This window comes from Mesitornis unicolor, unplaced genomic scaffold (assembly GCF_000695765.1).
Source record: "Mesitornis unicolor isolate BGI_N332 unplaced genomic scaffold, ASM69576v1 scaffold3173, whole genome shotgun sequence".
Classification (NCBI taxonomy): Eukaryota; Metazoa; Chordata; class Aves; order Mesitornithiformes; family Mesitornithidae; genus Mesitornis; species Mesitornis unicolor.
In genome coordinates, this window is record NW_010172441.1 from 40,073 (window position 1) to 66,511 (window position 26,439).

The 26,439-nt window shown below is 40.4% G+C and overlaps 1 protein-coding gene across 1 annotated transcript in view; it reads right to left on the reverse strand.

Annotated features, from left to right (window-relative positions):
* Positions 1–26,439, reverse strand: part of LOC104537468 (inositol 1,4,5-trisphosphate receptor type 2-like) — a gene marked incomplete at both ends in the record, with an annotated part of 55,432 nt that overhangs the window by 21,708 nt on the left and 7,285 nt on the right. Inside the window, 4 exons of the mRNA XM_010180362.1 lie at positions 937–1,044; positions 19,400–19,519; positions 20,650–20,745; positions 26,242–26,352. Of these exons, the coding sequence (XP_010178664.1) occupies positions 937–1,044; positions 19,400–19,519; positions 20,650–20,745; positions 26,242–26,352 (435 nt within the window). The remainder of the gene's footprint in view (positions 1–936; positions 1,045–19,399; positions 19,520–20,649; positions 20,746–26,241; positions 26,353–26,439) is intronic.

Sequence of the window (26,439 nt, forward strand, 5' to 3'; positions counted from 1 at the left end):
AAAAAGGATGGTGGGAAACTGAGAAGGACCCAGCCACAGTCTGTCTTGATGGCAGCCGGGACAATATGGACCTGAGGTGCTTGCATGCAAGCTCAGGTCCAATGCTGATGGAGCCTGGGAGCCCACTGAAGGTAAATTTATTGGCTCAGATTCAGGCTAGGCCTCTGTACAACCATACTGTGAAGTTTTCATTCTCGGCCTATTTTGGACTTGATACAGCATTTCCAAGAGAGCGCCAGATGCCTCTTCTTCCTGCAGTTTCTTGCAGCAGCTGCCTTTGCACCATAGAAATTCTCCTCCTTACAAAGTCACTAAGGACTACAGATACTACAGTTCCTAACTCTGGTCTTGATGCCTATAATCCCACAAAAATTGTAAGAGCATAGAAACTGATGTAAGAGTTAAGAGCCTAAATATCTCTGTGCATCTTGATCTAAATCCAACCCATGGCAGGGATAAAGTTTAAAACACAGAACAGAACTGATGAACCAGACCAAGTCTTGGTCTTTTAAACAAAAGCCATACTGAATGTCTACACCACTTCAAAATCTCTTTGTACTCCAGCCAGACTTTTAATTTGATCAGTTAGCATTACTGGCTTTGAAATTCGTGATTATTTATTTGAGTGATGTACCATACAAGATTATTCTTGACTTCATGACACAGCTACTATCCACAGTCATTATTTCCCTAACAAAACATGTTTGGTAACACACAGGAAAACTACTGTAAAATTATTATTTGGAGCCACTTTTAATATAGGTGCATTCCTTTTTCTTCTACAGCCAAAAACATATTATTCAACTTTCTCTTCCTCATAAATAATCCACACCATTTCAATAAGCTTTGCTGTTCAGAAGCTTAAAAAGAGCTGATACACCATGCACAAGATACAACCTTGTCTTATATTCAATCTTCTAGCGAGCAATTCTTTACCTCTATCTGTGCCGTATGATTGGCGTAATACCTCAAGGCTTCATCTCCTTCATCTGGATCTGACCCTGGCTTCAGCATCTGTTGCAATGTTTTATTGTGACGAGCCAACTAGAAAAAGAAAAAAAAAATCTGATTTATGTCCTGCTGCTATGTTTTCAGCTTTATCATCTCCACTTAACTAACACAAATCCTCCTCTCCCCCACCCCCATATACTTACATTCTCAACCCAGTGGGGCTCTTTCCACAGATAACAACAAAAATGTAATTACGTGAGAACAATAGAAATAATTTAGTCTTTAAAAGTCAGCAGCGAGTCTTCGGCTGAGATTTATGAAAGGCAGCTTAGCCTGCAGCCTTTATGGTTTTTGGAGGGCTTTTGACAAATGTCAAAAAATTAGACCGAATGCTTCTTTTCACTTAAGTTTAGACACTAAATTTGCATACCTCTGACTATGTAATTATTTACAATCAATTTTTCTCTGTGATTTCAAATGGCTAAACTGTTCTTCACCACATTGTAGGTTGGTATTTCACAGGGCTGCCAAGATAATGTCCATAACTATTTTGGAGGCAGCTGGACTGCAGTGGCGGGCAAATACATTCTTAACTGTACAGTATATATACATAGCACATATGTCAATGCAAACATGTATCTCCTACAAACTTTTACAAATTATATACTTTACATGGTTCACAAAATATATCTGTACTTGTTCAACAGTAAATATTTTAAATGCCCAATAGCTGCACAAAGTTTAACACTGAGAACACTTAGGGGGTAGACAGGAGCGGTTGGACGCGATGATCTCGGAAGTCTTTTCCAACCGAGCGATTCTGTGTGATTCTGTGAGAATGTCAGCAAATGCATTCATGATGTCCCTGAGGTCAATAAGAAACATTACAAGACATGAAGAAACACTCCTAAAAATGCAATTCTCCCTGTATCACAGTTGGTGGTTTTCATCCAGAAACTCTGGGGCGTTTCACCTATTTTAAGGTGGGGAAAACTGAGGCAGGAAAGGAAAGGCTATCTCGCAGACATGATCGAGGTCTTAATCACTACACCAATATTACCACAATGGACTAGACACAGACATTAGAAACAAGGCAGGCACAGCACTCAAAACAACCACAGAAATTAGGCTTTGAAGTGATGATCACCACAGGTGGATTAGGATTGCACTACATGAAATAATGCAGAACGGTAACAATTATAAAATAATTGCAAGCCTACAAAAAGAATGTCAGGGATCAAGTCTAAAAGTAACAATGGATCTAAACAGATATTGTAATAATCTAACCAGAAAATGATCTCACTTGTTTATAAGCTTTTTGCATGTCTCACTATCCCCTATTTATCTAAAAAGCGATGAGGTATGGGGTGGGGTGAAGTACATATACATTTTACTTTATTTATTGAAATTCCCTAGAATCTACTGATCAAAATAAGTTTTCTTCTGGATCTTGATACAAACCTATTAATTAAAGATGAACACTAAATGGAATATCCAAAAGCAAGAGAATTCCAGAAAGGAATACTCAGGAAGAATAAATGTACTTTCAACAACTTCCTCACGGACAGAAGTCTGCTTGGCCCTGACAGCAGAGCTCTGAACCAATGTGGCAGACCATCAGCCTTTCATAAAAGGGCCATAAGCAGATATTCAGGGAGAAGTGCAAAAACATGGTGGTCAACTGCAAAGCAACATTCTTCCCATCAATAATAGATTTCTGCCTTAAATAGTTATTTTTTACTCTACCTAGCAAAAGTATGGTTAGTCTCATTACATGTATTAATATCTTACGCAACTTCCACTTACTTTTAAGACTAAAAAGGTTCTTTAGGGCTATCTCACTAGTTCTTCTTCACACAAGCCATATAACCTGACCCAGTCAGTAGTCATTGCAGTATGCCCACAATATCTGCTTAGCAATACAACTTGAATTCATTTCCTAGAGGTCTTTTGCATCCCCCTCAACATGTGCTCTAGCATCATGGAGAAACAAGATGAGCTTTTGGAAACAAGGTAGTTACTGTTTAAAACTTCCCTTTAAAGAGTGTTATTATTTTCGTCTTTCTGCTTTATTGAATGTCCCTCTGCTTCTGTACTTAACAAAGGGCAAGCAAGAGCGACCAATTCACGTTCTCTGTATCATTCATCATTCTGTACACTACTGTCATATCCTCTCTTATTTGTCTCTTCTTTACTTAAAAAAAATTCCTATCCTTCCCATCCCTCCTCAAACAGAAGACTCTGTGACTCAATTATTTTCCTTGTCCATCTCCAAATGCCCTGTACTTGGGCTGCATCTCTTTTTTAAGATATGAAGAAAAGAACTGACTGGACAGAATGCAATCACACCTGCTTGGAGTGATGAATTAGCATATCCAGAAGCAAATATATTCCCCTTTTTATATCTTCTGTAACACAGAGGAATTTTGGCTGTATCTTTACCCTTTTATCTCCAATGTCAACCAACAAGACCTTGAGTTTTCTAATAAATGACAAGTCAAGGAAGTACGGATAGTTCTTCTCATATTATGAGAAATTCTTCACATATTATAAGTTATGCCAGTTTGGAGAAAGAAGCAGGCATAGATTCAGAAATTTCCATTAGTACCACAAAAAACTTTCTGTAAACATACTTGAATTTGTATACAGAATTGAAAATATCATTTTGTAAACCATAGGAAATCTCAAGGTATTGCTTCCTGATATGCTTTTAACTGTCCATAACTTTTGGTATAAAAGTATTTCTTGATAAATATCAGTAACACAAGTTCTCTTACCACATGGACTAGAAGGGAAAACCATCTCAGCCCTCTTGTACTGTAATGGGACTGCCTAGCACAATGTGTTAACAGACTGCTAGTGATATGAGATGTCGCCGAAGCAGTGCGTATTTCATGTGAACAGCAGCTACCTACTTTAAAATTGTATGTATTCAGTGATCTCCATTGTACCTTAGTAGACTGTGCTTTCAGGCAGCGACTGTCTTGTGCTGATGTGTGCACAGATCCTAGCACCACACAGCTGGAGCTTCCTGACCCTAGCAATAGACAAAACAATCTGGAGAACAGGCCAGGATCTCCTGTGCTAACAGCTTGGCTGCCAGCAAAGACACATTGGAAGCAATCAGGGATTGCTGACCAAGCTGGAGGGTCTATGGCAGATTTCAGAAGGGGAACCTACTTAAATGTGTCAGCAGTAGTGCTAGGCAATAAGCACTCATAACTTTATTTCTTACTGCTTCCCTCTCTCTATATATCCACTCACCTTCTGCAGTCTAGACTTTCAGACAATAACCTCCGGGCAAAGGTTCTATCTATTTTCTGCTTGTATTGCTGCTCCCACATGGGATGGATTCCTCTACATTGACACAATAGTAAGTACTGCTAATATTTCTGTATTGTCACAGCTACACTGATGAAAGAATGGTGTGGACAGCAATCTGTGAAAGCTCAGATCTGAAGCAGAGACCCACAGTAAGACACAGAACAGCTTCAGAAATGCTATGTTGTTTGGCAACTACAATGTTTTCCGAAGCTCTGCTTTCATGATCCTTCCTTCACTCTGTAATGAGCTCAAAAGCCCACATGGACAAATGGAACTGTGTCAACAGACTCCTTGACCAGCACAGAGCTTTTCATGAGATCAAAGACATAGCAATGAAAATAACAATGTAGTGACAAACTGTGAACTTAAAATACGGAAAGCTTAGCCAAGCTTATAATACACCCTAGGTGACAGTCTGTGACTGGCGTGTAAAGGCCCTGCAAGCTCTGAATGACATTTTTTCATATTTAACTCCTGTGATGCAGTTAAGTGTTATTTCCAAAGTGCAGCACAAATCTTTTGGGGCAGCAGCAGGACAAGACACTGGATGGGCACAGACAATAGCAACTATAATAAAAAGAACAGCCCCACTTATGTTTGCAAAGCAAAGCTCAAAAATGTATGGCGAGCATAAGTTGTACAAAAAAATAACCATCATTACAGCCTGAATTTGTAAAGAGTCCCCCCCAAAATCACCTCTGAGGAGAAAACTCTCTCAGTCAGTCATTCACTCACCCATCGGCCATGCCAGTGACAGTATTTTAAATGTCAACACCATATTTTACTACTCATCAAGGCATGTAGGGATGAGGAAGCAATAGCATACGATGGAACAATGATTTCCAAAGAGGGGATGTGTAAGGCAATAGCTATATGAATAAAGACCATTTAGCTTTCAGTCAGTTCCTGAGGAAGGACTGTTGTTCATCTTGAAATATTTTTACTTAAAAAATTTGGAAAACACTGTAATAAAGCATCAGTACAAAATATGAAAGATTGAGGACAATGAACGCTGAAGACATTAATAAAGAAACAGTAGAGATAAATGACAGAATAACAAGTAACACTCAGTTTAAACTCCTCACACAACACAATTATAAAATCAGATCTGCTAGTCATCTGGGATTCCATATATGATCAGCAATGTGGAAAACCACAGCAGACGCATCTTTTGCAATTAACAGTATACGGGTTTCCTGCAGGCTTTTTGTTTTGAAATCAAGAGTTCTTTGAGCAAAAATGCAGTTATTTAAATGTTCTCAAAGAAAAAGTGATTTAAAGCTGTGAATTTCATGTCCTCAGCCTGTCAATAACTCGGTGACTTCGGATACCAGGTTGGTTTTCCAAAATACATATGTATGTATGTGTGTGCATGTGGAAAATCTGCTGTGAAAAGAGAAAGTAATTCTCCAGTGTTCATTATCTCTGTAAAACAGACCTCTTCTGCATTTTTACAAGAACATGTCACTCCCTGGTTGTAACTTGTCAATTTTAAGGGTCTCCACTGTAGTCCAGTTCTCATTGAAGGTGTGAGGTTGAACCCAGTACACAGCTGAGATGGTTGTCAAACTCCCGTTGATTTCACCAGGCTTGGCTTCAGGGCCAAAAAAGAACAGAAGTCCAAGAAACACAAGCTAGAAACGGCAGGCTGAAGATCCCCAAATTCTGTGATACCTATTTCACTTTCTAGCATTTTGAGACTGACAAAACTGGTAGTAAAGGTGACTTTTTACGACTATAACGGTATGAAGGGAACTAAATGGGTGAGGCTTAGTGTCCTGTAAGCAACTAGGCTTTTCACTGAAGAATTGGTTCACTGGCAAAGTGTCAAACATGTTAAACAGATTTTCTAGAAAAGGCCAATGGATTATTACTATAAACTCTGGATAACTGGCCAAGAAGCACAAATAAAGACACAAATCGTTTCTATACCTTGAAACACTTTATGTTTACAGTATTACTATTAAGAAGTATTACAAACATCTAAAAAAATAGAAACAAAATTATTTCAAAGAATCATTATCCTTGTCGCCAATTCTCTTGTGTTTCTTCTCACAGTTGTAAGGCTGTTATCTGATGGGGGAGATACTTGGCATACAGGCACACCAGACACAGGAAGGGCATGGGAGCATGCTGGGGAATGGGGCTCATTTTGAGAAAGGAACTGGATGTGTGATGCTCTTACAAGCTATAGCACTGCCCAGTGCCCTCTCTGCCCTTACCCTGTGCCCCAGCTGCAGCTTGCTAGCCAACCCTCTGGTGTGCCAGTCAGCCCTGTCTAGCATGTCAGGGCAGAGAGGGCAGAGTCCTGCAAGTTCATGAACTACAGACCCTGGGGAAAGGGAGGCGAGAATTGTTCGTACAGACCTGATATCCAATGCATGACATCTGGCAGACAGGCTGTAAATTATCTTCACCTCTACCCTGTCAGCAACCAGAGGTACTGCAGGGTGGATGGTCAGCCCAAAGGCCAGTAGTCTTTCACCGGGGAGAAATGGGACAAAATATAACTTGCAGCAACAGCAGAATAATTGTACCTGTTCAGATTAGTTTCACCTTGCTGTGCAAACAGACTGGGGCAGCTGGGGCTCCCTTAGAGTTGCAATCTCATCCTCTTTTTTGCCTTTCAGTCCCTTAGTTCCTAAAGCCAAGCAGTGTGAGATCTGGCAGCACCAAACCCCTCACAACGGGAAACCCCAGTCATCTCACTGAATGCTTCATTTTCTGCTTAAAGAGTAAGAAATTATAAAAAAGCTGCCTGCGGACTGACAAGAAAAACCTCAAGGACCAAGAAACAACAGCAAAGAGAAAGTTAAGGGAGAAGCAAACAGAATAGGTGAGAAACAGAAGAGGACAGGAAATAGCAAATGAGATCCTCTTCCGCAGTGTGCTAGGACCCTACCGCACATCAGCTCCCTGCCCAGGGCAAACGAGAGCACTCCTACTCCATCAGTGAACAAGGGGGGGGGGAGAGAGAGAAAGCAAGCAAGGAAAAAGGAAATGTCATCTTAGCTATAACCGAGCAGAAATTTTTATTCCAACTGGCTGTACTAAGCAGTAATAACAAATCCTCAACTCCCCAGGTTCCAATCAAAGCTGAATGGTGCTTTCTGCAATGCACAGGGCAACTTCCTTTCCAGAAGTCATTACAGTTTTATAGAGCGGCACCTTTGCACTCTACCACAAAGCAATCTGTTAACAAACATTAGGAACAGCAGGGATGGAGCAATGGGAGACTCTCAAATCAAGTATTCATTGATTTCATTTAGATGATTATACTGTACAGAGCCACCAAAAGGGTTTAGAGTTAATCTTCTTCTGATGGCTTGTGGTACACGAGCAGGGCCCTGGGTGGTCCAGACGCTTTGGATTCTGTTGCTGGGTCTTCCATGGCCTCATGTAACCTCTGAGATGCCACCTCTCCTCCTCCCCAGCCTCCACGTGGTGCACACTACAAATTGTGGATAATAGTGATCTGCCTCACAGGGAAGGGAGAAATAAAACACCTCAGCATTATCACATAAGAGAAACCACCACAGTTAAGTGATCTCTATCACTATTATGTTTGCAGCCCTCATAGTAGTTTTATTGCTATTTTTTCTTTTATCCCTGAAGAAAGCCAGCAGAAGACAAAAATGACTTGCTAATATTTCAGTGAGCTTTACTTCTGTTTGTTTTCATTGTAATTTCTTTCACAGGCTTACTTGCAAAAAAATAGTGTATGTGTGGGGAAATTTCAGGTCAGAGAAAACGCATTGCAACAAAACAAAATTAATTTGAGAGGGGTGGGTGTGAAAAATCTCTGCAGGCTACGTCTAAACTGTCATGGGCAGCTCTGTCTACATGAGCCCAACTGGCTCAATGCATACATTGGTCACATTTCTTTTTGGTATAAACTGACCATACCGAGCATAGGATGTAGACAGCAGTATGCAATCCAGTGTCCCTACAGGATGGCACGACTGCACTTGTATAGTGCCTCCTATGATTACTGTAAGCAAAATTTTGGAGTCTACAGGATAGAAGGAAGTAAGGAGATTACCGAAGTGTCAACATGATTACGGGAAGATAACAAAAAAGTTCAATGGAAAAGGAAGAAAAAGAGAGCAATGCTACGGCAACTAGTATTTTTCACAGCGTCACAATGAAGACAATCCCAGCCATATCCAGCTTCTATAAAAGGTAGACGAAACATTGCACCCAAAAATAAGACCTTACTGGCATGCTCATCAACACTGTACAGACCCAGTCTGAGAAAGACCAAAACAAGCAACACACAAGCAAGCACATGTACTCCAAATCCACACAGCATGAGAATTGTTCACCTCTAAAAGCCACCAATACTCTATATACATACAAAATATATAGAAAAACCTGAGCTAAGAGAGCTGTGAATGGCATACCCTTTCCAGGAACTCTCAAAATCCTTTTGCTATCAAGCACTTTACTCTCTAGGTTTCTCTTCTTGTTCAGAACAGTGATTCTTTGCAAAATAGCTATCTATTCCTGTCTAATATGTGGCTTCTGAAGAAAAGGAAGACTAGCTCAAACAAAAGGAGGAACTGCTTATGACTTATTCTAGGGGCAATGTGGTGAGGGGAACCACAGTTTTAAGTCTTAAGTATGGACATAATTCCTTCTGTAAGCCATAAGGCCAGAAGACATTGACTGGCATTCAACCTCCCTTCCTCTGGCACCAAGAGTAGAGCAGAAAGTAACTCACAGGTTGGTACTTCCAGAATGGGCTCATCCTCTTCTCCAGGTCTACCCAAACTACACGGAAACCAGCTCAGTCTCTGACCTGAAGTGAGACTTCACTGTCTTCCTCCTCATGTTTTACCACCCTTAAGTGTCAACTCATACATTTGCAGCATAGTGTCATGGTGTCTGTTGCACATTGTGACTCCTTAAGCTGGATGCAGTTCACCAACCCAACGTATGATATAACCACCAGCTCTGCTACATCCAGGTATGGCTTGGAAGACGGCCACTGTACATACACTGCACTTGTGGAGGCTGGGATAAGCCACCTACTAATCTTCAATAAAGCTCATTCCTCCTAATCTCTGCGGGGGTCTCATGTACATATTCTGTGGCATACAAACTAGGGCAGTTACCAAGTGTGAAGATGAACAGGAACTGAGAGATGTCTCCTTTCAAATAATTAGTGGTGAAATTTTCCAGCTTTCTCAGTCATGCTGTTGAATGTTTGCCTCACCCTCCAATCAGCAAAGCAAAATATCTTTTTAAAAAATAATTTAAGGGCATAGGAACAGAGAGAAGAGAAATTAAAGTGGTGAGTTCCTCTTTCCACTCTGTATTACGGCTACTGTCCTCAGGAGAGCACTTTCTCCTGGCATTTACAAAGCAACAGTTCCTGGTGGGAGAGAGCAAAGGGGGTAAAAACTTCATCTCTCTCTCCTCATCAGACACTAGCAAGTAATGCTGCTTTACCTAACAAACTACCAGCTAAATGGTACTCTGCAGACAGACTTAGAGAAAGAAAAGGATGGAAAGACCAAGTTCATTTAAGGCTACCACAGATCATCATTCATAAAAGAAATACTAAAAACCCTTGCCCATACATAAAGGCAGAGAAACCATTTCTTTAACCTCAGGTTGATTAGATGCTTATCCATGTGCAGGTCTGAAGGTATTTCAGTCCTGTAAAACTCGTGATAGTCATAAGTAACTGATCCCTCCCTCTCAGTGTAGAAAAGCATAATCCACTGTTAAAAAATTTCACAGCTGGACATTTTCAATCAGTAATTTTTTAAAAAGTGCAAAGTGGACCTAATTTTCAGTTTTCTGTGCTGTATTAAATAAATGAAGTAAAGAGGATGACAACTGGGGTAGCTCTGAATCTTAGCATTTCAGATTGTGTCAATTCTGGAAAACTCTATGATGACTGAGATACCTAACTAAATTATGACATCAGAGGAGATGCGAGTTAAAACTGACCAACTGTGAGGAACAGACATATTTTGACATTCTGATTAATGCTCTTTGTTTTTGTTAACCTGTAATTATTTCAGTGACTACTGAACAATTGAGAGGGATAAAAAAGTACGTCTTTGTTAGAGACATCCTCCCCTCTTTTTAATTAAGGTGTAGGATTTCACAATGCAGATATCTGAGGCCCATTAGAACTGCTCTGATAATATTAAGTAAGACCAGACTTCACTTTCATGATATTGCCAAGGTTACCCTTACTTCCCCTCAAAACAAACAAACAAACCAAGTTCCTCCTAGCTTAGAGCACAATGTTTTAGTTGTGCTTTAGATATAAGAAAAAGACCACTTTTGTTCATTTGAAGGTCACCTCAAATGGAAAAGGCCCAGCTCTGTCTCCAGAGCAAGCCTTCACCTACAGCAGACTATTACAAATCAACGCTTTATGTAATTCAGCCTTTTTAGTAAGGGGAGTTGCTGCAATCTGAACCAAGTAAGTAGGTACAATACATACATCTCTGAGCAGACAATATGTATACACTGCAGTTGAGGGCAACTGAAAGGGCAGTCTACTCTGAAGAGCGACTTTGTAAATATGGCACTGTACGGTTCCACTTTTGATTGTCTCTCAATGGCTTCTGGATTGAGTTTACTCAGTTTACAAGAAACAAAATTATTTTCTTTCTACTTAATGTTCCTCGATGCAATATAACTGAAAAGCTTTAAGTCACACCATTCTCCTTTCCCCCCATATATCATCACTCTTAATGAAGATTGTGCATCCCAAATGCAAGCGGGGAGCTCTAGGGTAAGAGTATGGTTTGAAGGCAACAGGTCAAGTTCTCTACTAGTATAAATCTTTATCACTTGACCACTTTCAGTGGAGGTATTCCCATGTAGACCAGTTGAGGATATGACTAAATGAAGATCCCTTCTTAAAGTGGGAAGCTAAGTCACTGCCTTGCTGGTGATCCAGAACCAAAGGAGAACTACAGTCGTTCTCCCCAGCCTGTGTTGCTTCAGATACCTATTAAAAGGTAGTATGTTTATTACTAATACAGGGCTGCAAACAAAGCCTGAGAGCAGAGTGCCATTGTCCCACAGCCAATTTTCAGAGTAAAACCACAGCCTAATGTGAAGATTTCACAATGCAGACATTTGTCAAAGAAAGGATATCTCTTCTGCTGTAACGTTTAAGCCCCAACACCAACATAACATATTTCCCAATGAGAAAAAAATCTTGTAAACCACAAAACACAAGGACACAGGATTACAGAAGTTCATGATAGAAGAGGAAACCCACAAAGCAGAAATATAAAGGCCACCTGTGCACTAGTGAAATGCAGTTACTGCAGCCAAACAGGATATATCCCTCATTAATATTACATATAATAAAATACATGCATATGTATAATTGACGCTTGATCTTACTCTAGAGAAGCAGAACAAGAGAAACGAAAATAAGCTAAGATCCTTGTGGCCAGTCTATAGTAAAAAGCTCTACCCTGAATCCTAGCAGTTCTTAGCAGCCTAAGTCAACAGGACACCAGAGGGAAAACAGAGGTCCCCATGCAGATCCCTACCAAAGCCATGACAGGAATCTGAGGTGAATGCTTCCAAGCAGAAGGGGAGAAAAAGAAAACACCAAAGGACAAGTTGCCAAGGTTTTAACCTGAGACCTAACAACGAAGCACAAGTTGCCAAGGTTTTAACCTGAGACCTAACAGCAGCCACAGACATTTGTTTAATCTTTCAGGCGCTCATTAGTGTCAAGGCCCTGTGGCAGCCTCCATACTGTCTCTCCACACTGCAGCCAGCTGAAGGTAGAGTTATATACCATACTAATGAGCCGCAAGGAGGGTGATGTGCGTCATTGGCTTCTGCTTCAATCTTGGCAATCTAAGTGTAAAAGCCTTGCAACAGCTTCTGATTCTGCTGACATTTAATTAGCCGGTGTCGTTTTGATGCCATAGCCTGTCTCATCAGGATGATAACTACAAAACAACATGTGGAGCATAAAAGTTCTATGAGAAGTTTCAGGTCTGGCAGCTAAGGATATGAGTCCTCTGACAGTCACGGTTCCTGGGACTGGTCCCCATTAGCCCTTTGTTTTGGCACTGCTACCAACAAGAGCTTCTCTGTTAAGGATAGAGAAACAAAAAATAACCACCCCAAAACTGCAAACCTCAGCAAAGCCTTGCAAAAACCAACATCCTTTAGCTCTATAAAAATTCTACCTGTCCTGCAGAAAGGGCACATCCTTATTGCACAGACTCACAGCTATTCATCCTGAAGGACAGGTTTACCCTGAAGGATAGGTTTGATCATCTTCTGGCCACAAAAGGCCTCCTGTTCATTTAAGTATGTATAATATTTTTCTCCATTTGCCATCAGATGTTCAGGAAAACACTTTCCAGTAATACCTACCAATTGCTGTTTGCTCACAGCAGCTGCAGCATTTGAAAACGATGATTGTTACACAAAATGTGACCGATCTATGTTTTCACTCAATATCACCAGTGATTCTGGTACAGTACATCCATTTACACCAGACAAGCTAAGACCTTTTTGTATTTGCATCTTTTTTTCCCACAGTCCTACCTCATACACTAAAGACACAACTTTTTTTTGTTAGAGTGAACCAAGCCATTTTGTTCATGGAACAGAATCAACTTAAAATCTTTGCCAGTAGAACCTAGGCACAACCTGTTGTTTTATAAAGACACTTATGCGACTAATGGGCTACAGTTGTTTTTAAGCAAAGCAGCTACCTGAGGCAGAGGATGGGCAGAAAGAGGTCAGCAAGCTTAAAAATTCACTGAACCAACGCGGTCCCTCCTCTTCTAAAGGATTCTTGTTGGAGCTGAAAGCTGCTTCCCAACTGGATGAGGCTAAACTTATCTTTTAGAGTTAAATGCTCTGGGAACTCACAGTTCCAACAAGGACAGGGAGTTCTCTCTTAGGCAAATGTTACTGGGTCTTAATACCACCACCAAGGGTGAAGGGGAAAAAAGTGTTCTTGCAAGACTTTTCACTTGGCTTCTTTTTATCTCTTTTCCATGGTATCACCATGATGTTATCGCTTCAGCCATTTAATGCCCACTGCATACTACTGAGGTTGTAACTGGTTCTACCTATTCTCTATCGTAAATAGACTTCCAGGTGTTTCTTTGCTGTGCCTTATAGACAGTGACTGTAAATGCACAACATTAAGAAATTGATTTCTGCCTCCTTCACCAACATTTCTTTTTAAACCGTCAAATTTCATCCCAAATTTATTCCTGACCACATTCACGCTTACTTCACACTGTTTTGTCTACCTGGGACAACCCAGCAAATTCAAAAGGTTTTGGATTCTCATACTAAAGGACAAGTTACATGCAGTGATCCTCTCTCATGTTTGGAGGCATACATCTACAGTAATATTTCTTGAGTTCCCCATACATCAGATCATGGAATATCTGCTCCCATCATTTTAAGCAAGGTCTTGCCATGGAATCCTTTTTCTTGAGTTGAATTATATGCAGGTCAAGACAAATGGCTGGGTACAAGAATTCACATTTACTTCATAGTATTTGTTTTAATAAATGTATTTTATTTTATCCACAAACACAAGGGAAAAGAAGGACCAAGGTCTAAGTTTATCTGTCTACATGTTAAAATACAGCTACAGGAAGGAAAGCCAGCAGCTGTCCTAAGCTACACCACCAAAAAAAACTACCCACAAAAAAACTTAAGCCTTAGAATACCTCCCTGACACACATGCACACACTTGTATCTGTTATCTTATGAAAGCTCTTCTTGCCTTGACAATCCATAGTATTAGCAGCACAGGAAAATACACGTTAGCATGATCTCTTTAAAAGACTCTTGGGGTACTAATGTGCTCAGTGATTACGCACTTCTCAACTGTACTACCTGATAAATGCCAATTTTCCTCATTAGTAAAGTAGCTGGGATCGAGTGAGCATAGGAGGAAACTCAGTGTAGCAGTTAAAGCAAAGCCCTGGGGATCAAGCAAGCTGTATTCACTTCCCGTGACAGCTAATGACTTGCTGTCTACACCGGCTTCTGGCTTGGTGTCTTTACCTGTAACTCTGGGTAATACCACCTACTTTAAGAGGGGGGGAAATAAAATTAACAGAAGTTTTGTATCGTTCTAAAATCCTATAAAAAGAAAGATCAATTCTTTAAATATTTCTGAAATTACTATTATTATTGTCATTGATTTGTTCTGCTGTAGTATATCAGAGTCCCAGAATCACGCAGTTTGAGGCACAGCATTGATGTGGAAAACAAAGATGGTCCCAGCCCACTCAAACCTGATGAAAGATCTAGAATGGCCAGCTAAACACACCCAAAGAAACAAAAGGCTTTGTGCTTCTCAGAATGTTACGTATTTGGATAGCTGTTTTTATAAAAACTGCCTTTAGTTTATACTTAATGAATGTATCATATCCAAGTCTCATTATCAAAACAGTCCTATTGCAAATGTCAAAACCAGTAACTTTTAAAAAAAATAGCCTGTAGTGCACCACTACTTCCAAACTATAAATACATGCCATCAATTATTACCATTTTAGTTACCTATCTAGCAAATATTCTTCATGTGTATAGAGTAGTATGCCACATACTGCACAAAGTAAACATGGCAATAAGACATTAGTTTGATAAAGCTTGCCAAGCTTTATAAATAAATCTTGATTCTGCTATTAATAAATTTAATATATTAACAAGGCTGAACTACTTCTTTTGCTCAGTCCATTTAAAATTTGCCTCACAGGAGAAGAATAACTTGTAATGTCCAATTGGTACAGCATGCTTAGTAGTACCTGCAGCAAAAACCTTAAAATTCACAGCAAATCCTGCCCCTTTTCCCTTGGTTTATTTTAAGAACTTATCAATGGAAGAACACTTCCAACTGTGTTAGTCTATCAGAAGATAGCCTGGTTCAAGCTCGTGTTCGTTTATGCTGTATACCTGCATTGATATCAAGCAGTGTTAATTTCTTCTAACCTTATGGGGTGGAGGAAATGACTTTTCATTAAGTCTTAGTGCCACCAGGAAATTATATAAGTAGTTTTGGTACTCCATTGAGATTTAAATACATTTTTAGCTTAACCTCATAAAAAACTCTTCTAATTACTTGGAGATTACAAAGATATTGTGAATTCCAAGACCTACGCTCTCTCTCTAGCAAGGCATTTAAGCATATGCTTAAAACTGAGCATATAAGTAAACATTTTGCTTGTCTGAGAGCCTCAGAACATGCATCATGGAAGTGGTGACACACTACGTCAGTACCTCTATACTCCTGCAACAGCTTTGGGAACCAGATGGAGGAAGTCACAAGGCATTGAAAATTTGAAAATTTTGTTACAGTATTACGATTTGCTTCCCTACTCTCTACCCACTCACATCCTTCCACATCAAGGAAGTGTCTACACACCTCTAAAGGCTGTGAAAGTGCATTCTTGCCATGCTGCAAGCTGACTAGAAGCTATGTAGTTATTTCACATTCTTCTGACCCTCATGAATAAAGTCCTGCTAAGCGTATTACCTTGGGCTTCGTGTTTGATTTAGACAGTTTGCATCAACTTGAAAAACACTGAGAAACACTCCAAAGTATTCTCTGTTAACAGAAGCACATATATACATGCATCGAAACTGTAGGAGTGTGTGGTTATAACCAGTGCCTTATCTTACTTCATAGTAAACGTAAAGGGGTCATGAACCTCACAGGAGTCCTACTAACTCCAGGAAAGCTTTTTTTTAGTTTACAGACTACTGAAATACTTTGTTATAACTAAAAAGTAGCAAGCTCATGCAGTCACCTGAAAAGCCAGAGGATTTCTTTAGCTTTTTATGATTTCGGCTTTTTGGGTAGCTATTTAAAAACTTGATTCTCCCATATTAATGCTTCTGCACATAAGAGGTAAGTATTAAATTTTTTTTGTGCTACTATGTCAAAAGCTTTTGTAATCTCTACAGAGACATCACATCAGGATGAAGTTACTTTGTGGACAGCCTTACTAACTTTGCAAAACAAAGTGTAGCCTGCTTTAACAGGAACTTCTAAAAGGACAGTAATAAAAATACCACACAAATTTCTTGTGACTGAGGCTGGAAAAGAAGCAGTGTAAGAGCAGATGGAAGTATCGATAACACACCACTGCCATTCACCTGAGACTACAGTAAGAAATTAGTAATGTCAAGTTCAAGGCTTGGCTCTGAGCGTGACATTTGAACAAGACAAAGAAAACAGAAACTTTTCCATGGATTTTCAAGAGAATTGTGAATGTTCTCTATCTAGCAATAATAGGCTTATTTTTCCAGGATGTGACCTCAAGCACCAGTTTGTGTCACTCCTCCACAAGCGGCTGTAGAAGAGCTACGTCTGGAAGGAGCCCCTACTCCAAAGCCAGGTTGCAGAGCTGTGGTGAAGCTCAGGATAGTCCCTCATGGATAAGTCAGTTCAGCTTTCTCTCAGTGGTACTCCCTTCTCCTCTCTGCTCATCATACGTCAAATGGGAAAAGTGGGGAGGCGGCAGCATCCAGACAGCCTGGAGTCAGCGCAGGGGAAGCGGCACAGCTACGGCACATGGCAGGCTGGAGGAGGATGAAGAAATAAAGGAAAGGAAAGAAAAAGGGGACAGAGAAACATGTGGAGGAGACGTGATAACTGTCATGACTCGGCACATTAACAGTCAGCCTCTTACCATCATGTCCCAGGCTGCTGTGGCCACACACCTCAGTGTGTGTGATGTACGTGTGTGTGTGTGTGATATACATGTGTCACATGTACTTGCATACGTGTGCTTGCACATGCATTTGGGGTAGGGAGGCTGTAAAGGGGATTTAATAACAGAAATCTCAGCCTTGCTTGTGACATATTTATAACTTTCTATGCACTGTGGGTCAAACGTTTACAAGAATGCCTTCTGCCTTCTGCTTCTGGTAAAATCAACCACAGGAAGGGCAAGGAAGGATGTAGTGGTGGCAAAATGCAGAACCCACCATCATCCTGAAGAGTGCAACGACAAAAACTGAAAGTCTGAGCTCCCCAAAATAAACTGTCTGTGTTTGAGGGCTGTAACAGCAGAAAGAGGAACTCTTGGTCTTTATTCTGCTATCACAGAGGGATCAAAAAGCTGTAACTGGAGCAAGTGGTCACAAGCAAGTGCCAGAAATGGGACTGAAGAGCCACACTGGTTGTAGAAAAAATAAGTCAGATGAACTGTGAAACTGTAAGGAGCACAGTAAAGAAATATTATGTAAATCAAGTCAGCTAAGCCAAGTGAAAGGCCCAGCCACCAAAAAGCCACTCCAACACAGCAAAGTGTAAGAGGGTGTTTGGAGAGCGGAGCCAGCAAAGGAACCTGGCAACAATGGCCTTACTGAGGAGGGACCATGTTCGTATCCTGCCCATCCCAGGGTGAGCAGAAGGGCACACATGGAAAGAGTTTGGGGTCAAAGACCAGCAGGTCTGTGCCAAGAATCATAGCTTTTCATTAGCGGAGGAGAGAGAAAGGCCCCAGATTGCCTGCCCTTCCATTGCCTTGTTTTGATATGGAGCTTGACACGGGTGCAAAGCTATTGTAAGCAGACACATGTACTGTGTCATAGAAATGCAAGGAGAGGAAAACAGCCTTTTTTTTTTTTTTTTTTTTGTAAAAAGATGGGTATTTTTACAGCATACCGAGCCAGTCAAGCCATTTTATTCTACAGAACAGGAAGCAAGCAGCTCAGTAAACTGCTGTAAAAATATCCAGCCTTATGCAATGATAATGCCAAGTATGGATCAGGCATTTGGAACAGCTGTGGCATCATGCACCTCCCCAGCACCCTGAATACGTGCTTAGGGACAGAGCTTAATCTACACCTCAACCAGCTAGTGTACCCTTGGTAGTGGCCTCTTTTGTAAAATGACTCCAGCAGTCACTTCAAATACAGATTTAAGCCTATATTCTACTCCCTAAAACTTATTTTCAGTTGTCACGAACTGTGTTAAGTCACTTAACACAAACTGTAGGCAGAAGACATAAAATTCCAACATTTCAATTTGGCAGGCATTTACATGTACATTATAAGCATTCATACAAGGACCAAACGGTCATACAAGATAAGGAGCTACAGATGTTTTCTAAAAATTCTATAATCTTCAATGGGTATCTTATGTACAGTCCTACATAAAGCACAAGAGTAGAACATGGTCAACCACAACAACATCATCACAAGACTTATTTAAATGTGCTGCAAGCAGAAGAGCATAACTCAGTAACTGTTTTTTTCACTCCTTGCTTGAAAAAAAACATTGCATAATACTAGTGTAATGATAGATTGCTTTATTTTCTTTTTCCATTGAATATTCAATTTCCAACAGCACTTAATACGCATAATGAATGTAGAATACTCCCTATCCGCACCTGTTTATTTCTTCTTACTTAGAGAAAGCATTTTTAAAAAATTTGGCCCTTAAATGAAATACCAAATGCTATTGTTTATGATATAATTAAGAAATCTCTGGTCTTTACTTTTTAATATAAAAAAATCTTTTCAATACTCTTAACATAATTGAAAAAGAAACTATTGTTTATACCAACTGCTCTGAAGAATTAATATCCCATTAAATAAAAACCTTCAGTGTATGTTCTATCTTTACCAGTAGAGAAGCAAAAGTGATCAGAAAAACCTTGAGGGCACTACAACATAATTCGAAAGGAGAAAACAGTAAAAAGGCCCAATTATTCTTACTGGCTAACTAATATATCTAAAATAATAGGAATCTTCTCAATTCAAGTTCACTTGGTATGACAACTGAAGGTACTACTTAAAATACACCAATAATGATAATGTGACTTATGATTTGATTGATATAAATGAGCTGTTAATGTTAAAAGAGGACAAAGCTAAGCGGACACTAACTACTTTGCTCTACATCACTATTTCACACAAATAGAGCCTACCAGAGCCCATAGAGTGCCTACTCATACAGTGAGACTGCTTACGTGTCCTCTTCTTCAGCAACTTTCCAGATAAAATCATGCTGTACACAAACATGCGCCAGAAATCTCAAGAAGGGAAAACACCCCTTTCTGATGAGACAGGCTCTGTGTGGAGTTTAACCACATAACTCTTCCCTGGAAGCAGTCACACAACAAGTAAGACATACCTGATGTGCCAAAATATAGATATTATGGCCAACATCTTTTGGGGAGATGCCATCATCTCCATTTTTGTCCTCATGGTCACATTCGAGACCTTGGTTATATGCATTCTTCATCACATCCACCTGGAACACAAACCCAAGGAAGGAGAGATGAAATAACTGTCATTTTTTGGGAAAAAGCACTGATTGCTGTGTTTGAACATGTTCTCTTTGTTCAGCTCAAGCCTGGATGGGTGCTCTGCAATCCTGCAAGAAGAATGAGCAGTCTGAGAAACACTTTCTGAATAAAGGCAAGCTTGAAGTATTCATGAAGTTTTAAACTGCTACATTTCTCATCAGCAAAACTTCTGCAACCATGAGGAAGGAAGAGGGATGCTGAGCCTTTCTGAACAGGTATTTTCACAAATGCTTTCAAAGACAGATCTACTGATACCACAGGTAGAGTCTTGCAGCACTTACAGTGCAGCCATTACCTCCTTTCCGGCTAGAGTGGGCTGCAGTATCACTCAGCATTCTCCACACAAGTTTAGCAAAAAAACCCCCGACTAAACCAACAAGAACAGGAAAGTACAGACCTGGGCAGCACGCTGGGGTAATGCCAAAATATTCAAAAGCCTCTCGTCACCATGGTGGTGACTCCCCAAAACCATCACGCCACTGGGCTCTGCCCAAGTGCAGGGGCTGATGCCCACAGATCTCTCCACAAAACAGGTTTTTCAGTTACTGCTGTTGCATGGTCAATTGGATTGGAAACAATTTCTCCAGACTTACAACCTATTTAAAACTCCTGGAGACCTACAGAAGTATCACAGGTGTTCCGAAATACAGCAACAATTGCTTGTAACTCTGTTTGTTTATGAGACATATTTATTTAACATACAACATACAAAATATATCTATTATATGTATATACACACATCTGTTAGCACTTTGTTTCACAAAATGCACAAGCTTAATATCCCAGCCCCTGACAAAGTATACTTGAAGACAGTCTACCAGAGGATGATAATTAAGTTAGGAAACAATTACAGAAAAGTGCTTGAAACGGATAAAAATAATGAAGTCATAAAGACCGAAATCATGCATGCTTGATCCTTTTAAAGTACTTTTTGTGAATCAGTACTATCCTGATACATTGTGACACTATATGCTGCCAACACTTTTCAACTTAGATGCAGATCATTTTAAAAATGTTTTAATGACAGATTTTTTTTTCAGCCAGAAGATTTATGAATATTCAAAAGTTTTCTCACCAGTTCCCTTGGTCTCATGTTGAAAAGGATTCTTTCTGCATTCTCACTGTCGTGCCTACTTTCCATAATAGCCAGCAAAAGCTTGGAGGCATTGTTCTAGAGATACAAAACCAAGTTAATGCAAATTTAAGAATCTATTTCATGGATTAACAAGCCTTGCATTTGTTTTAATTGAGATTACGAGGCCCAATTCACTTTTTTTAGCGCATAAGATTTTAAACTACTCACATCTTTTATTTTACTGACATATTTAATAGTGGTTTTCTTCCATTTTAATGCCAGCATACTGTAAGGCTAACTAACCCTGCATGCTATATTGGAAGAAGTATTTTAAATATTGAAAAATACTAATTTAAATATAGAGTCTACAGAGTTCTATACTGTGCACAAAAAATGAAATCTCATTTCCTTTCCTTATTGCCCACCTAGCAATTTTTGCCATGGCTTTCTTCTAAAACAATATGCAACAGAGGTAATTACAAAATGTATTACACGAAAGGTTTCATCATTCAGGCAGGCTTTCTTCCCCTTTGGTTTTTACCAACTCTGACTGGTTACTACTTGAAAGGCTATAAAATAAACTGTTTTCATACGTTTCTGGAATTTTGTTTCACTACCAAATATTACTTGAGGAACGTATAAAGATGTTCTTTGCTTTGTCAACAGGCTGCTTTTCACCGAGACCTCTCTCAAGGTCTAAAAAGCATGAGCTTTAGCAGCAGTAACTCAGTAGTGCCTTAGACTTTGGAGACCTGTCTGACTTCCAATTAAATCAGATGCTGTGAACAGGAGAGGTTTTGGAGATTTGACTACTTTGTGGCAGAGCGAGGTTGCCTTGGTTCACCTGATGCAGCGTCCCCTCATCATCCCATATCTATTACAGACCAAGCTGTGCAAATATTTGGAAGTAGACTGCAGTCCCATGGTACAGGTAGGGGCCAGTAAAACTCTCCACAAAACCTCTTTCTCACCTGCTTATTGCCAGGCATCAGCAAATGAAACTGAATTTTCTCACAGCAAGGGTGTGCCTCAGACAATTAGTATGGACAATTTTGGAGGAAAAGGGTTCAGCTGCTTTGGGGACTGAGACAAAAAAGAAAGATGCCATTTTCTGCACATTCAAACAACTTTTGTTTTAAGCAGCCTTTGTATCACCAGGTTTTAATAAGAGAGCTGAAAATCTGGAGCACTAGAGGCCAAGATAACATAATCATGTGAGTTGTAGTCCCTAGGGAATCCCAGCCAAATTTGTCCAACTCATAAACCTTTATTTTTTTTAATTATGATTTGAATACTATACTGTAGAAACTTGCTGGAATTTCACAGCTAAAAGCCCTTAGAGTTTCTTGGCGGGCACAGAATGACACCAAAATCATGCAAGTTGGATCACAAAATCTCACATTTGAGACTCTCCTTTGGACTGATCTTTCAGCAGTCTCACCCTTTGCTCCAAGCAGGTTGCACAGGGCTGTGTCAAGCTGAGGTTTGAACGTCTCCAACTGGAAGACTGTAGGATCAGAAGTCAGCAGCAGAAGGAAGGAGAAGGTAGAAGGAGGGTGGACGAATAGAATGAGGATTTATACATGACAGGGGAACTAAGACATTCTGAGAGAGAAGATTAGGAGTTGAGTGAGAAGCCAGGAGAGAGAAGACTGAGCTTGTCAACACAAGGATGAGATAAGGACAAAGAACAACAGATGAAAAGACCAGACTGGGACTGGCTAAAGGAGAACAGGACTCCATATGGATTTTTCCATAGCTCCTCTTTCCTTTTGTTCCAGAATCAAACCACCATCATCCATTGAAAAGGTCTAATCAGTTTTCTCCTTCCCCTCTACTCTGCCCTGGTGAGACCACATCTGGAATATTGTGTTCAGTTCTGGGCCCCTCAGTTCAAGGACAGGGAATTGCTTGAAAGAGTCCAGTGCAGAGCCACAAAGATGATCGAGGGAGTGGAGCATCTCCCTTATGAGGAGCAGCTGAGGGAGCTGGGTCTCTTTAGCTTGGAGCAGAGGAGACTGAGGGGTGACCTCATTCATGTTTATAAATTTGTAAAGGGTGAGTGTCAGGAGGAAGGAGGCAAGCTCTTCTCAGTGATAGCCAATGACAGGACAAGGGGCAATGGGAGCAAGCTGGAGCACAGGAGGTTCAACCTGAACATAAGGAAAAACTTTTTTACTGTAAGGGTGACAGAGCACTCACTGGACCAGGCTGCCCAGAGAGGTTGTGGAGTCTCCTTCTCTGGAGACATTCAAAACCTGCCTGGACACGTTCCTGTGTGACCTACTCTGGGTGACCCTGCTCTGGCAGGGGGATTGGACTGGATGATCTTTCGAGGTCCCTTCCAACTCCTAATATTCTGTGATTCTGTGAAACTCTGCACCTTGCAACCTATATTGTAGAAGTTTAACATGCACAGGTGGAGGAAGCAACCTGATTTAGTTGAGGATGTTCCTGCTCACTGCAAGATGTTGGACTAGATGACCTCTAAAGGTCCCTTCCAACCCAAAGCATTCTGTGATTCTGTGAAATTATAGCATTTAAAGACACCTGACAGAGTGCTACTCTGAGGACCTGGATGCCTCTTTTTTTTGCTGCCGTTTTTCCCTAAAATGACCAAATCAGTTTTGGTGGCATGAATATGATCTCAGACTGAGAAGGAGGGAAGGAGGCAAGACAGGCTGTGAGGTAGCTTTAGAAGGAAGGGGAGGAAACAGTGGAGGAAAGCACCAGCCTACTCACTCATGAGTGAGGAGGACTTTGAAGCTGTGCAGACAACCCTGGGGATGGAGGGAAGCCTGCTGCAGCTTCCAGGAAGCGAGGAAAGGTAGAGAGTGGGTAGGATTTTGTGTCATCACAGCCAACTTCTTGCAACTGACTCAGCATAAGTGGCATGTCATAGCCTAGAACTACAGCAGGCAGGCACCTCCTCCAGGGTTTTTTTTTCTCTCTGGTCACTTGCACCAGACACTGAGATGCCCATTTGACTACTTATTCCTACATGCTTTGAGACCCTGGGATGTGATTTCCATTCCCAGATACCAGTGAAGAAAAGAGGTCTATGACTTGGAAAATACAGTATAAAGTTCTTCACAAGACATTAGTACTGTGAAAAATCAGATCCCAGGTGCTACAAACAGAACAGTACTTCTGGCCTTCATTTCTCTTTACTTGGGTTCCCATCTCATCTCCTCATAAGAATTTTGGTAAAAAAAATTCATGCGTGAAGCAACTACATAGAGCAGAGAAGGGTGCTATGAGAAAAGCCCACAAGACACTCATATTAGACTCTCTCTACTCTTAGACGGACGTCATCTCTTCATCCTGCCACTATACTGAGTGGCAGATATTGAGGTCATACAGTGTGCCAGGGCCAAAATACTTGTCAGCAAGGAAGGCCAGGGGGTCATACTCAAAATAACAAGAGGCAGAACAGAACATTGGCCATCTGTGCACAGTCTACACTGCTCACTAAATGATTTGGGAGTTCAGTGGAAAATACAATCCATGAAGATGTAATTAAACACCACATCACAAACTATGTGCAAAACAAGCTAAATTAAGATGGCATGGGAAAATACAATTCTGCATTGCCTTTGCTTTAGTTGGGGGGTATGAATGAGTTCAACATATAATGTTCCCTGAAAACAGTGTCTGAGTGTGTTTGTACGTGTAAGTGTGTGGGCCTATTTACTGTGCATTCTGTATTTTCAATGTAAAGTTTATGTATTTGCAACTTCAGAGTTGCCTATGCACACTGACAGATTGTTAGTGTTAAACATTACCTGGTAAACTCAGAGCTATATTATCTGGATGTACTGCCACTCAAAATAAAACCCAGTAACATCTTAATTTGGATCTAATTCTTTAAATCACATCTGGCCCAGCACTGAGTCCAGTTCTGGGCTCCCCGGTATAAGAAAGAGACATACTTACTGGAATATGTCCAGTAAAAAGCCACAAAGATGATTAAAGGAATAGAGTATTTTTCATATAAAGAGCAGGTGAGAGCTGGGACCATTCAGCTTGAAGAAGGGGGATCTTATCAATGTATATAAATACCTGATGGGAGAGAATGCAGAAAAGGGAGCCAGACTCCTCCTATTAGTGCCCAGTGAGAGGACAAGAGCCAAGGGACATAAATTAAAACACACATGAAATTCCATCTAAACATAGGAAAATACTTTTTTACTGTGAGTGTGATCAAACACTGGAATAAGGTTGCCAAGTCTCCATCTGTGGAGATATTCAACCGGACACAGTCCTGGACAACCTGCTCTAGTTGACCCTGCTTGAGCAGAGGGCTTGGACATCTTGGACAAGATGACCTCAAGATGCCCCTTCAAACCCAAATGACTCTGTGATTCTGTAAAATGAGAATAATTTCCACAGTTTGAACCTTTGGTATCATTCATCTCAATTTTTGCTATTTGAATAAGGCATATATAGATGCCTATTAACAGGGTCAAACTGGTCCTTGCAGCAGTGTCACTAAACTCCATTTTTGGTTATTACACAGAAAACATGTTCTACAAACATTTGCCAGCTTCACGATAATGGCAAATCAAAATGGCACTGCAGTTACTGTACAAGGTCTGAACAGGGACTGAAATTTGGACTTCAAAAGAAATGTCTGCATGTTCAAAGTTAAACGTCTGCTTAAGTGTTTTGCTAGAGGGGGGCCTGAATTACAGTGCCATTCAAAACTGTAATTACAGTTATTAAAATCATGTGTAAAGCACTGTTGATTCAGTGTTTCATTGTACATGATATATAGCTATATTAATTATTTTATTAGACACCCATAATGTTGCCAGTATGATGCAATGCAGCTACCACAAAGTATTTTCTGGTTCTGGGGAGGAAATAGGCCATCTGCAATGTAAAGACTTTATTCAGAAGGCAAGAAAAGGCAACAACCCAAGGCTCCTCCTGGACAAGTTCTACTTTACTTGGCACATGCTACGGCTGCAGAGCTCCCCTCTGCCTGCAATGGCACACAGACCAGAGAAACCTATCCAGCTCTTCAGAGAATACGAAACAAAATTACAAGCTCTCTCACTCTCCACTTTGTCCCCCCACTCAGAGGACACTGAGAAGGGAAATAAAATACAAATTACTGTAACCTTGTTCTCAACCTTATTCAACCTTACAAGTCATCTGCTACATTATTCTTTTTTCACAACAACAAGAGTTGAAACAAGAAAGAGCTGAACAAGAGTTTAGTATAAACAGAGAATGCCTGATTTGTTACATGTCTGTACAGTGTTGCTATTTATCAATCCCATGAGATTTTATGGCCACAATATAGACTCTTCATGCTAGCTATATTGTGTCTGTTTGATAGGTTAAAAAAAAAAAATGCTGAGGGCATACTCCCAAAAGCAACAGTGGGTCAAGAGGCCTCTGGTAGGGGGTCCGATAAGGATTCAGAAACTGAGCTGAATTCATTTGCAACGTTTGTTTTCAAAGGCTTCTGAGTATATTATGCTATGGTAAGATAAAGTAAATGTCAGGTTGCCTAGAGCTCTTGCATAGGTATGCCTTCTATTATTACTCAAATTTAAATAAACAAATTCACATTTACTGTACCTTTAGCTGAAGCACCAAGTCCATGCAGTATTTGCCGAGAGGGTTTATGTCATTCAAGATGAGCGCAATTATGATATCAATCCCATTAGATTCATGGGTGGCTATGCAAGTCTGCAAAAGAAGAGACAGGAGTTGGGGCAGGGGGAGAGGGAGGGGAGGAGGGGGAAAAGGAGGGATACAAGTCAGGTGGAGGGAAAG